Genomic DNA, 12879 nt, shown 5'->3' on the forward strand with positions numbered 1-12879 from the left:
ACGGACTCACAGTAATATTTCACTACCAAAGCAGACTCCCTATGTGTGTTACTGCAATGCACAGTGTTCTACACCATTATAAAGGCTCTCTGCAGCCAGGAAATAGCCGTTTTTTAACGTAATTCACTGCGACTAAATTCGGATCAAATCAAATTTTTCCAAAACAATTCGGCGAACCGGCGAATCAAATGTTTTAAAAATTTGCTAATTTCTAGTGGTAATCTTACTGACCTGGAGAATGAAAAGCCAAAGTCAATTTTACCGCATAGTGAACACCATAAAAACAAAATCTGCAAACCTGTGGCAGTGTTTTTTTGTTTTTTTTCAAATTTCACCCCATTTGGTTTTTGTTTTAGTTTTTTTTGCTGCTTCCCACTACATTGTATGGCATATTAAATGGTGGCATTAGAAAGTACAACTTGTCCAACAAAAAACAAACCCTTATACAGCTATGTGAAGAGAAAAATAAAATAGTTATGGCTCCGGGAAGGCAGGAAGCAAAAAGCGAAAAAGCAAAAACTGAAAATTGCTGCATCAAGAAGGGGTTAAAGCACCAGTTCTGCTAAATGACTAAATAGTATCTGGTCACTTAGGCCCAAATCACTGTGGTCATTAAGATGTTAATGGGAAAATTCTTTACATAGCGTATCCTAAAACACTTAAAAAAATCTGCTTGATTTGTTTGTGACATGTAGAAGAAAGGAGTACAATGCTCATACTTACAACACTGTTTGTCCGAGCACCTCGCAAGTATGAAAGTAGATCCCCACCATCCATTAATTCCAGGATAATGTACTGAGGTTCATTATAAAGGCAGACTCCAAGAAGCTTTAAGATATTAGGATGATGAAACTGACTGTACATAACACAAGAAGCATAATTATGAGGCCATCACTATAAAATTGAATTAACTTGTTAACTCCACAGAGAAAATAATGGCAGAAACATGGCTCAATAAATCTATAAATGTCGCACTAGGACACTGAAACCACACCAGGTGCTCCTGTAAATTGAGACCACTCTCTCAATACAGCAAATAATGTAAAATGGATAAACAGGGCACTCACGGATAGCCGAGACCAAGTATTAGAAGCAATTGTTAGCTTTTATTATTACAACAAATAAAGTTGATAAAACAATGTAGCACAGTGTGGCACAATTATAATAGATATAACAATGTATCACAAAAATCAATATCGTAGGTGAGCTGTGGATAGAATATGTTGTAGTCTATTGACCAGCTGAAAAATGTTCAATAATGCGATCTAATTTATCTCCAGTCCAATGACGTTGCATCCGAAAATACTATCAATGATTCATTGACTGCAGTGTTTCAATTGAGAATGGCGGCGTCACGCCGAAGCAATAAAGGTAGCGGCGTCCCGCTCCTGAATAGCTTGCAAAGAAAGATAATCCGTTACCTTTACATCGACCTGTAGTTCATCCGGAAATATCACTTTAAGCCTTCAGATGTTTTGTTCCCAGAATATGCCTTTTGTTGTATTTTAGCACTATTCCATCAGGATATTAAATTCGGCTCGTTTTTTTCCGTTACGGTCGGTTGGTTGGTAACTTCAATATTTCAGTACAGCAATGGGGTGTAGCACCAGACGCGTTTCGGGGTCCAACCCCTTCCTCAGTGGCAACTGAGGAAGGGGTTGGACCCCGAAACGCGTCTGGTGCTACACCCCATTGCTGTACTGAAATATTGAAGTTACCAACCAACCGACCGTAACGGAAAAAAACGAGCCGAATTTAATATCCTGATGGAATAGTGCTAAAATACAACAAAAGGCATATTCTGGGAACAAAACATCTGAAGGCTTAAAGTGATATTTCCGGATGAACTACAGGTCGATGTAAAGGTAACGGATTATCTTTCTTTGCAAGCTATTCAGGAGCGGGACGCCGCTACCTTTATTGCTTCGGCGTGACGCCGCCATTCTCAATTGAAACACTGCAGTCAATGAATCATTGATAGTATTTTCGGATGCAACGTCATTGGACTGGAGATAAATTAGATCGCATTATTGAACATTTTTCAGCTGGTCAATAGACTACAACATATTCTATCCACAGCTCACCTACGATATTGATTTTTGTGATACATTGTTATATCTATTATAATTGTGCCACACTGTGCTACATTGTTTTATAAACTTTATTTGTTGTAATAATAAAAGCTAACAATTGCTTCTAATACTTGGTCTCGGCTATCCGTGAGTGCCCTGTTTATCCATTTTACAATGGCAGAAACATATCTCTTATAATTATAAACCATCTGTCTACCATTTTTACATATTTTTCTCTCATCCAACAGTTTTATTTGGAGATAATTTGTCAGAAACGTGCAATAAATCTATAAAGTGTTCTATACCAGGAAATTATTGTACTGCATTCACCAGATTAGACCATTGCAGAAGGGCTTTATAAAGATCCAAATTCATCTTATGAAAGTGCAACTCATAAATTGCTGAATGCCTAAACAAATTTGCAAACCTATTACCAAAACCACTTTCGATAAATATCCCCCTATTATTCTTTCCATGTGTTGATGCCACACACCATAAACTTTAGCACTGAGAACACAGAGCCATAGACAGTCATTTAAAAACAAAAAAAAACTCACCACGGAGTTGTTGGAATTAAATGAAACTTTCTATGTGTAAATGTAATGATAATACATGTAAAGTGATAACAATATTAGAGTAAGAGGGTAACCACCTCCTGTCCGTTGACTCTAAACGTCCGGAAGGTGGTTCTCTATCTCTGAAATGGACGTTCTGGAACGTCCATTCAGAGATGGCAGCTGCACGCTAATCGTGCAGCTGCAGATCGGGTTGCCCGCTGTCAATGACAGTAGGGCAAACCTTAGAGAAGGAAGGTCTTCTAGAACGCTGTATACACAGCGGGAGAGTGCAGAAGCTGTGAGGTCTTTCACAGACCTCGATCAGCCCTGCACTGAGGCTGTACAGCCCAGTATAGTGCTGTACAGCCTCTCTGGGGGTGTATTTCCACTGTAACTGGGGCTACTATGTCAGCCCCAGTTACAGGAGAAATCAAGTGGAAAAAAAAGTGAAGTTAAATGTCCCCCAGAGGTCTTGTATGACCTTATGGGGGACGAAAAATGTAAAAACAAATAAAGTGGTAAAATAAAAAAATAAAAAAAAAATCCCCAAGTAAGGAATAAAAAAAATGTTAAAAATAGAAAATAAATAAAATAGACATATTTGGTATTGCCGCGTCCGTGACAATCAGCTCTATAAATATATCACATGATCCAGCCAGTCAGATAAACACCATCAAAAAAATCAATTTTTGTCACCATACATCACAAAAAGTGCAACACCAAGTGATCAAAAAGGTGAATGTCCCACAAAATGGTACCAATAAAACTGTCACCTCATTCCGCTAAAAATGAGCCCCTACATAAGAAAATCGCTCAAAAAAAATAATATATAGCTCTCAGAACATGTAGACACTAAAACATTATTTTTTTGGTTTAAGAAATGCTATTATTGTGTTAAAGTAAATAAATAAAAAAGTATACATATTAGGTATCGCCGTGTCCGTAACAAACAGCTCTATAAAAATATCACATGACCTAATCCCTCGGGTAAACACCGTAATAAAATAAAAAATAAAAACTGTGTAAAAAAAAAGCCGTCACCCTACATCACAAAAAGTGCAACACCAAGTGATCAAACATGTGTATGTCCCACAAAATGGTACCAATAAAACCGTCACCTCATCCTGCAAAAAATGAGCCCCTACATAAGAAAATCATTTAAAAAAAAAAAGCTTTCAGAACATGGAAACATTAAAACATAATTTTTTGGTTTAAAAAATGCTATTATTGTTCAAAACTTAAATAAATAAGAAAAAGTATACATATTAGTTATCGCCTCGTCCGTAACGATCTGCTCTATAAAATTGTTACTTGACCGAACCCCTCAGATGAATGCTGTAAAAATAAATAAATAAAAACTGCTAAAACAACCAATTTTTTGGTCACCTTGCCCCATAAAGTGTTATAATGAATGATCAAAAAATCATATGTACCCCAAAATAGTACCAATAAAACTGGCATCTTATCCCCTAGTTTCTAAAATGGGGTCACTTTTTGGGAGTTTCTACTGTAAGGGTGCATCAGGGGGGCTTCAAATGGGACATGGCATCTAAAAACCATGTGGCGTTCCTTTTTCTTCTGCGCCCTGCCGTGTGCCCATACAGCAGTTTCTGTAAACCGCAGAATCTGGGTAATAAATATTGAGCTTTGTTTGGCTGTTAACCCTCGATGTGTTAAAGAAAGAATTGGATTAAAATGGAAAATCTGCCAAAAAAGTGAAATTTAAAAATTTGATCTCCATTTTCCTTTAATTCTTGTGGAATGCCTAAAGGGTTAACAAAGTTTGTAAAATCAGTTTTAAGTAACTTGAGGGGTGTAGTTTCTACAATGGGGTCATTTATGGGGGTATCCACTATGTAAGCCCTACAAAGTGACTTCAGACCTGAACTGGTCCTTAAAAAGGGGGTTTTGGCAATTTTCTTAAAACATTTTAAGAATTGTTTTTAAACCTCTAAGCATTCTAACATCCAAAAAAATGAAAAATGACATTTCCAAAATGATGCTAACATAAAGTAGACATATGGGGAATGTTAAGTAATAAATATTTTATGAGGTATCACTTTCTGTTTTAAAATAAGAGAAATGGAAATTTAGAAAATTGCTAATTTTTCAAAATATTTGGTAAATTTGGGATTTTTTTCATAAATAAAGGTGTAATATATTGACTCAAATTTATGACTAGCATGAAGTACAATGTGTCACGAGAAAACAATCTCTGAATGGCTTGGAAAAGTAAAAGTGTTCCAGAGTTATTACCACATAAAGTGAGATATGTCATATTTGCAAAATAAGGCCTGGTCAGGAAGGGGGCAAATAGCCCAGATCAGATGTGAAGTGGTTAAAGAGGTTGTCCGATCCCAAAATCCCAAAATTTTTATGTGCTCCTAACACCCCTCACCATGCATACATATGCCCCTAATACCAGTTTTTCATGTCCGAGCTTTCTTTTTCTCCTGGAAGATATCATATTATCCTGGCAGATCTGTTTTCTTTCTCCCCACTGCCCCCATAACAGTGACATCCACAGTGTTCCCATAACAGTGACTTCCACACTGCCCCCATAACAGTGCCATCCACAGTGCCCCCATAACAGTTCCATCCACAGTGAGTCCATAACAGAGCAATCTACAGTATTCCCATAACAGTCACATCCACAGTGCCCCCATAACAGTGACATCCACAGTGCCCCCATAACAGTGACATCCACACTGCCCCATAACAGTGCCATCCACATTGCCCCCATAACAGTGCCATCCACACTGCCCCCATAACAGTGCCATCCACAGTGAGTCCATAACAGTGCCATCCATACTGCCCCCATAACAGTGCCATCCATACTGCCCCCATAACAGTGCCATCCACATTGCGTCCATAACAGTGACATCCACAGTGTGTCCATAACAGTGACATCCACAGTGCGCCCATAACAGTGACATCCACAGTGCGCCCATAACAGTGCCATCCACAGTGCATCCATAACAGTGCCATCCACAGTACCCCCATTCTGCCATCCATTGCCCCCCTTATGCCATCCAGTGCCCCCTTGCTTGCCATCCAGTGCCCCCTGTGTGCCATCCAGTGCCCCCTGTGTGCCATCCAGTGCCCCCTGTTTGCCATCCAGTGCCCCCTGTTTGCCATCCAGTGTCCCTTTGTGCCATCCATTGCCCCCTTGTGCCATCCATTGCCCCCTTGTGACATCCATTGCCCCATTGTGCCATCCAGTGCCCCCTGCTTGCCATCCAGTGTCCCCATTCTGCCATCCATTGCCCCACTTGTGCCATCCAGGTCCCTCATTGTGCCATCTAGTGCCCCCTTGCACCATCCATTGCTTTCTTGTGACATCCATTGCCCCCATTGTGCCAACCAGTGCCCCTTGTTTGCCATCCAGTGCCCCCTTGTGACATCCATTGCCCCTGTTTGCCACCCATTGCCCCCTTGTGACAACTCTTGCTCTCAATGTGCCATCCAGTGTCCCCTGTTTGCCATCCAGTGCCCCTTTGCGCCATCCATTGCCCCCTTGTAACATCCATTGCCCCCATTGTGCCATCCAGTGCCCCCTGTTTGTCATCCAGTGCCCCCTGTTTGTCATCCAGTGCCCCCTGTTTGCCATCCAGTGCCCCCTGTTTGCCATCCAGTGCCCCCTGGGACATGCACAGCATAGCAATCAGCTTCTGTTACTGATCGTTATGCTGTCACTCCTGCACATCGCTCACATTGCGCTGTGCAGGAGTCAGTACAGGCTTCACATAGAAGCCTGTACGATACAGACAGCAATTCCCCGCATGTGCACTAGCATTCAGCATAGTGCGCTTGTGTGGTTAGTGAGGAATGGTCGGGCGGAGCTTTCTTTTGCAGGAGGCGGTGACGTCATTCATGACGTTCCGTCTCCAGCTCAAGGTAGGAAGAGAAGACCGGAGGACAAGCAGACAGACGCCCGGAAGAACAGAAAATCCATCTGGAGGGACCACGTGACCAGGAGGCAGATTTCAGGAACAGCTACACTGTGGAAGGTAAGTATGTCACCAATAATCTTTACTCCACATGTTAGAAGTTATGAGCCAAAAAAGGTTTAGGCCGGAGAACCCCTTTAAGTTTATTGGGGAAAACTGTAAAATTGAAAGGAGGCTCTAGTACCCTGTTGGGACGCCTCTAGCCTGGATACAAGATAAGGTACAGTTGGGCATGGAGGCATACAGGTTCTGTATGGTATCCTGCCCTACATTTGCCCACAGATGTTTCAGCTGGGCCTGTAAATCCTGCACTCTCTTAGGTTTCCAAAGCTGGCGACCCAGCTGGTCTTATAAATGCTCAATTCACAATAAATCTGGTGACTAGGCAGGCCTAGGAAATGTTGCAATTTGGCTCAGACATTCCTGGGAAACCCTTGCTTGGTGTGGGCGAGCATTATTCTGCTGAAAAATGCCAGTTAGAAGCCCTGCCAGGAGAGGCAGTACATGTGGCCATAAGATGTCCTTCACATATCACTCAGCTGTTAGTTTCCCTTTTATGACTACTTGGGGTGACCGACGGTCATATAAGATGGCTCCCCAGATCAGCACACCAGTGGCTGGGGCAGTGTGTCGCTCCACAGTAAAGGTAGGATTTAATAACTAACCACAAGGCCTCCATACTTAAACTTGACCGTCGTGGGATCCCGAACATAACCTGAATTTATTATATGGTTCCAGTATGTTGCAGTCCAGGTTTTTAGTTCATGAATTGTCTGCAAGCAAAGGTGTTGGTGGCTTTCTGTCATGTAATGGGTACCATGACACTAAATTTCCTTCTGCTATGGACCTGGAAATGATCCTAGTAGAGACAGAATTGTGTAACAAAGGTGCTACCTATGTCTGGATGGTAGACACGAAAACTGTGGGAGCTGCTTGTGCTTGTCGGTGGATCAAACAATCCTCTGTACTGGTGGTCCGTCTGGAGCCTGTACACTGTGTGTGCATAGCCTCCAACTGCTCCCAACACCTCCTAACAGCTAAGTGAAAACAGCCTAGATATGGAACAATTTGTTGAAATGATCATCCTGCTTCTCTCAGTCCAATGATGCGCCCCCTCTGTCATTTGGGCATAAATGTCTCTGAGTGCATCAGAGACATGTCTAGCAGTCTAAGATCTCACACCAAGAGGTACACAGTCCAAAAGTAACCTCTGAGAGCGTTTTTATAGGGCAGCAAGGGAAGCACTTTTACCACTTCTTGTGGAAAGACCCAGAGTCTAATCAGACAACACCAGTATTCATTTACATATCTGCCTGAGACATAACTGCATGCAGAGCTTTGCTGCAATTCGACATTTCTATCTGTGTGCATTTTTTGTTTTTGTTTTTTTGTCAATGAGTGTATTTATTTACAGTGCTGTGATCACGGGGGCAGTGCAGCTACGCTTGTATGATCACTGCAGGGTGCATAAGCTGTGGCTGATATTAGGTACAGGCCTGGAACTATTGTAACATACTCCAAAGGGCCTCTTGTGTGACCCTTTGTTAGGACAAATTTGAATACTTTAAAGGGGTTTTCCAGGCTCCTAATATTGCTGACCTATCCTCAGGGTAGATCATTAATATCTGATCAGTGAGGGTCCAACATCTCAGAACCCCACCGATCAGCTGTTCCCTGCAGCCTCCGGTGCTGGAACAAGAACTTTGAATGGAACTGGACGCACAGTTCCGTTCAAGATATAGTGGCCGTGCTGGGTTACTGCAGTTCAGCTACCATTCATAAGTATAGCAGTAGCAGCAACAGGTTACAAAACTTGTAGGATGAAGCTTTACCCTTTTATGGACATCTCTGGATACCAGACAACAATATTCGTTCAATGCATCTGAAGCAGCCACAGAGTAAAGACATTTGAAACTCAAAAGGGAGAGTTATCCATGTGTTTATGACCGTTTATCATGTAAATGCATTAAAAATATGAGGTTCCAACCAAATGCTATATTTATGAAGCATCTGCTCAATTTTTTACGACACATACCTCTGTATAAGGAAATGTGGGCACGGCTTCAAAGGTGCACTTTATGTGAAATAATATTTTTATCACCTTTTTTGGTATTGTTTTATACCTTTATCATATGCCTTAGCAGGTTGTGTGCACTATATTGTTGATACAAGATAATATACCTCATTAAATGTGCTTCCTTCAGAAACTCCACTTTTTCTTGATCTGTTGCATCACTTTTCAGAGTCTGTTCAAATCAAAACATATTATTAAATGCATCTAAGTCAACCAAAATGATGGAAATATACAGAAAAGAGTTTCCTGTGTAATGTATATGGTGAGAAAAAGCTACAGATAGCCATATGTCTCATACGGAACCTACAATAAAGGAGAGCGAAGGATTCATGTACACGACCGTGTCCACATTATGGACCACAAACCACAAAATACGGATACTATCCGTGTGTAATGCGCATTTTTATCACTTCCATCACTAGAAATGATGGACAAGAATAGGACATGGTCTATAATTTACGGAATAGACATATGGATGCAGAGAGCACACGGATGACATCTGTGTGATGTCCTTTTTTTAGGCCCCTTAGAAATGAATGGGTCTAAGTGCAATCCGCAAAAAATGGCAATTGGACACGGATGCAAAATATGATCATGTGCACGAGGCCTAACTCTAATTTATTTCATTTTTTTATTGCTAATGTCACAGAATCTTTTTTATTTTCATACCAGGCTACAGCAGCACATATGTATATTACTGTAGATATGGTCCAAGAAAAGTTAAATAAGGTAAATGTGAACAAGGTATCGGGTCCAGATGGATTACACCCACGAGTGCTTAAAGAGCTTAGTTAAGTCATTGCTGTGCCCCTGTTTATAAATTTTAAAGATTCTCTAGGTACTGGTACAGTGCCAAGTGATTGGCGCAAAGCAAATGTGGTGCCCATATTCAAAAAAGGATCTTGGTCCTTCACAGGTAATTATAGACCTATAGGCTTGGAAAGTATAGTTTGTAATTGGATTGAAAACTGGCTGAAGGACCGTGTCCAGAGAGTTGTGGTCAATGATTCCTACTCAGAATGGTCCCGGGTTATATGTGGTGTACCCCAAGGTTTAGAGCTGGGCCCTCTATTATTGAATTTATTTATTAATGATATTGAGGACAGAATTAATAGCAACATTTCTATTTTTGCAGATTACACTAAGCTGTGTAGAACTGTACAGTCTATGGAAGATGTCCACAAACTACAAGCTGACTTGAACACTCAGAGATTGGGCATCAACTTGGCAAATGAGGCTCAATGTGGATAAATGTAAAGTTATGCATCTTGGTAGTAATAATCTCTGTGCTTCTTATGTCCTAGGTGATGTAACACTGGGAGAGTCACTTATAGAGAAGGATTTGGGTGTCCTTGTAGATGGTAGATTAAATAACAGCATACACTGTCAATCAGCTGCTTCTAAGGCCCCCAGGATATTGTCATGCATTAAACGAGGCATGAACTTGTGGGGCAGGGATGTAATATTCCCATTTTACAAAGCGTTGGTGCGGACAGATTCAGTGTAAGGCAGAGAGCAATATTCTAGAGATACACTGAAACTGAAAGCTCTAGAGGAAAAGTTGTTAACATTTTTTTAATAGAGACTAATTGAAAAAATGACTTTTAGCCCAAAATGAGTCAAATGCAAATGATAAAAAAATTGCACCCAAAGCCCCCAGAAGTGTCCATGCCCTTTATTCCATATGGTAGCTTTTAGTTCATTGGACACTAGCATGTAGCATAAAATTACTGATTTGTATTTAATAGATTCCGTCAGGCAGCTGCTCTGATAGTTTGACCTGTATCCCTTACGTCTGAATGCCTGACAGCTTATAATTACTCATGATAGATAAATACTAATGAAACTGGCATGAATAGTTTTGTGGTTCACCTATCCAACATCTGCATTTTCTTAGAATTATTTTAACTTCAAATTAAACATTTACATAAAATTTGTGTGGAATGACTGACCACACCTGACTCGTCCCCTGAATGTAAAAGTGGCTGATTGTGTTGTACAAACTTACAAGACACTTTCTTCTCATTTCACTGTAGAAGAATCACAGGAAACAAAATTTTGAGTATACAATTAAAGTTAAGAGCTAGCGCCCTAAAAACAATATGTATAGAAATAAAATAATAAAGGCCCTTACAATGCATCTTATTATTTAAAAGTCTAATTGCTGACAGATAAAAACTATTTATGTGACGATTTGTGTTTCATCGCAAACTCTTATACCTTCTTCCTGATGGCAAAATATAAAGACTGTGCCAGGGATGTGATAAATCCCTAATAACGCTTCTTGCTTTCTGAGCCAATTGTCCTTCTGCCACATTCTCAAAACTAGGCAAAGAATTCCCAATTATCTTCTCAGCCACTTTTACCACTTTTCTCAATGTCTTTTTTCCATACTATTACAGCCTCCATACCATAAAGTAATACTATTACATAACACGTGTTTTATCGTACCTCGATAAAAAGTTCTAAGTACAAATTGACAAAAAAAACTCTTTAATTCCTGCAGAAAAAACAGGCATTGACTCGCCTTTTTAACCACTGCGCACCCAGATAATTTTAACCACTGCTGAAAAATACACCCAGATAAACTTCCTACTGTGCAATCAATATCGAGCATTGAGGAATATACCTTAACAGCAACTTTTTGAGTTCCAGTTCCAGAGCCAAGGATATTCTTAGCAATGCCTTGATATACCTCTCCAAATGCTCCACTTCCCAAGAAAACACAGAGTTCTAAATCCTCTCGAGGAAAGTTAGGCAAGTTTTCCATTTCACTTTTTGTTGGTAGAGTACTGTGAAAGCAAGATTGGGCATAAGTTATGCTATTGACTATTCACACTGCTGTTCGTACAATAAAATGTTGGTAGCAGAAGCTTTTTTGAAATAAAGCTGAAGTAGTACATTTACATTTTATATTTTTTTTTAGCTAGTTCAGGCTAAAGAAATACAAAAGTATATATACTTAAAACATTATGAGGATCATCTATAATCCTTACTTCACCAGAAAAATGGCATAGACTGGGAGCTTTCAGCCCCGCTCAGCACTTTCCAAGCAAGCCCCTTTAATGAAGAGTCCAGAACCAAGTTTAAAAGGGTTACCTCATGACTGATAAATACATAAAAAAACAATAAAAGCTAGAACCAGCTTTGTACCTCACATGAACCCAGAGCTTTCCCTATTCTGCTATTGCCCTGCTGGATTTATTTCAAGCTGGCAGCTTATTTGGTGTGCTCTTTCTCAGGGGTGTGTCCTTTCTCAGGGGGTGTATCCTTTCTGAGGGAGTCTGTCCTTTCTCAGGGTGCTTCTAGCTAAGGCTGGTGGCAGTTGAAGGACTGACCCGAGCATGTGCGACTACCTCAGCAAGATAGACATGTAACATCCCAGATTTATGTTACTTAACACCTTTTCCCCGCTACTATTTGTTGGTAACATGTGCCTTGTCATCTAATGTGATTTTATTTAATATTCCTCACAAATGTGCATATTCTAAGCCTGTTACATGTATTTTGCTGTAATTTCCATGTACACCAGCAGGTGGCAGCAATGTTTTACCAGGGCCTTAGTAACAGTTTAGCATTTCTAGACTGGAATAGTTCATTCCAGTTTAGCTCCTCCCTCTTTGAGCAGAGTGGGCTCGCCCATGTCCTGCCTCATGGGGAGGGAAGGAAGTTCAGTGAGTGTGCCAGCCACCCCGGCTAGGGGAAGGCTACGCTGGTAGGAGCTCCCTGTTCTAGGGATCCCAACCCAGGATCGTGTCTTGGCTGAGACCAAAGATCTTCATTCCCAGTCTGAGCCCTTCAGCCTCAGCTGGTGACAAGCAAGCAGCCACCTCCAGAACTGCAGGAAGAACCATACCCTGTGAGCTAACTGTGAGTAACATCCAGAGACCAGGAGAAGCCAAATTCCTCCTCAGCTAGTCAGTCCCATACACAGCAGAAGATAGACAGAGCAGAAGATATAGATTCCTGCCATATTCTCCAGGGACATGATAGAAGCAGAAGAGATAGTGACCCCTGCCATACATTGCCAATACCTGCTGGGACCAAAGACTATTGCTGTATCTCATGTGGATGAAAGATGCAACCAGTAAAGACAAGTTGAATTATATTCCAAGTCTGGATCTCATTCATTGCTACCAAATCCCTTAATTACTCCTACTAGCAACACTCATTTTATTGCAAGTGAGCCAGGATCCAGGAGTCCAGCTGTACCCAGGTAGGAGACA

At 40.8% G+C, this 12879-nt stretch overlaps 1 protein-coding gene across 1 annotated transcript in view; it reads right to left on the minus strand.

Moving 5' to 3' along the window:
* ROS1 (ROS proto-oncogene 1, receptor tyrosine kinase) overlaps nt 1-12879 on the minus strand; it is a 256125-nt gene that overhangs the window by 82450 nt on the left and 160796 nt on the right. Inside the window, exons 35-37 of the mRNA XM_044291160.1 lie at nt 11283-11445; nt 8761-8825; nt 724-856 (exon numbers count right to left, since the gene is read on the minus strand). Of these exons, the coding sequence (XP_044147095.1) occupies nt 724-856; nt 8761-8825; nt 11283-11445 (361 nt within the window). The remainder of the gene's footprint in view (nt 1-723; nt 857-8760; nt 8826-11282; nt 11446-12879) is intronic.

This window comes from Bufo gargarizans, chromosome 4, assembly GCF_014858855.1.
Source record: "Bufo gargarizans isolate SCDJY-AF-19 chromosome 4, ASM1485885v1, whole genome shotgun sequence".
NCBI lineage: Eukaryota > Metazoa > Chordata > Amphibia > Anura > Bufonidae > Bufo > Bufo gargarizans.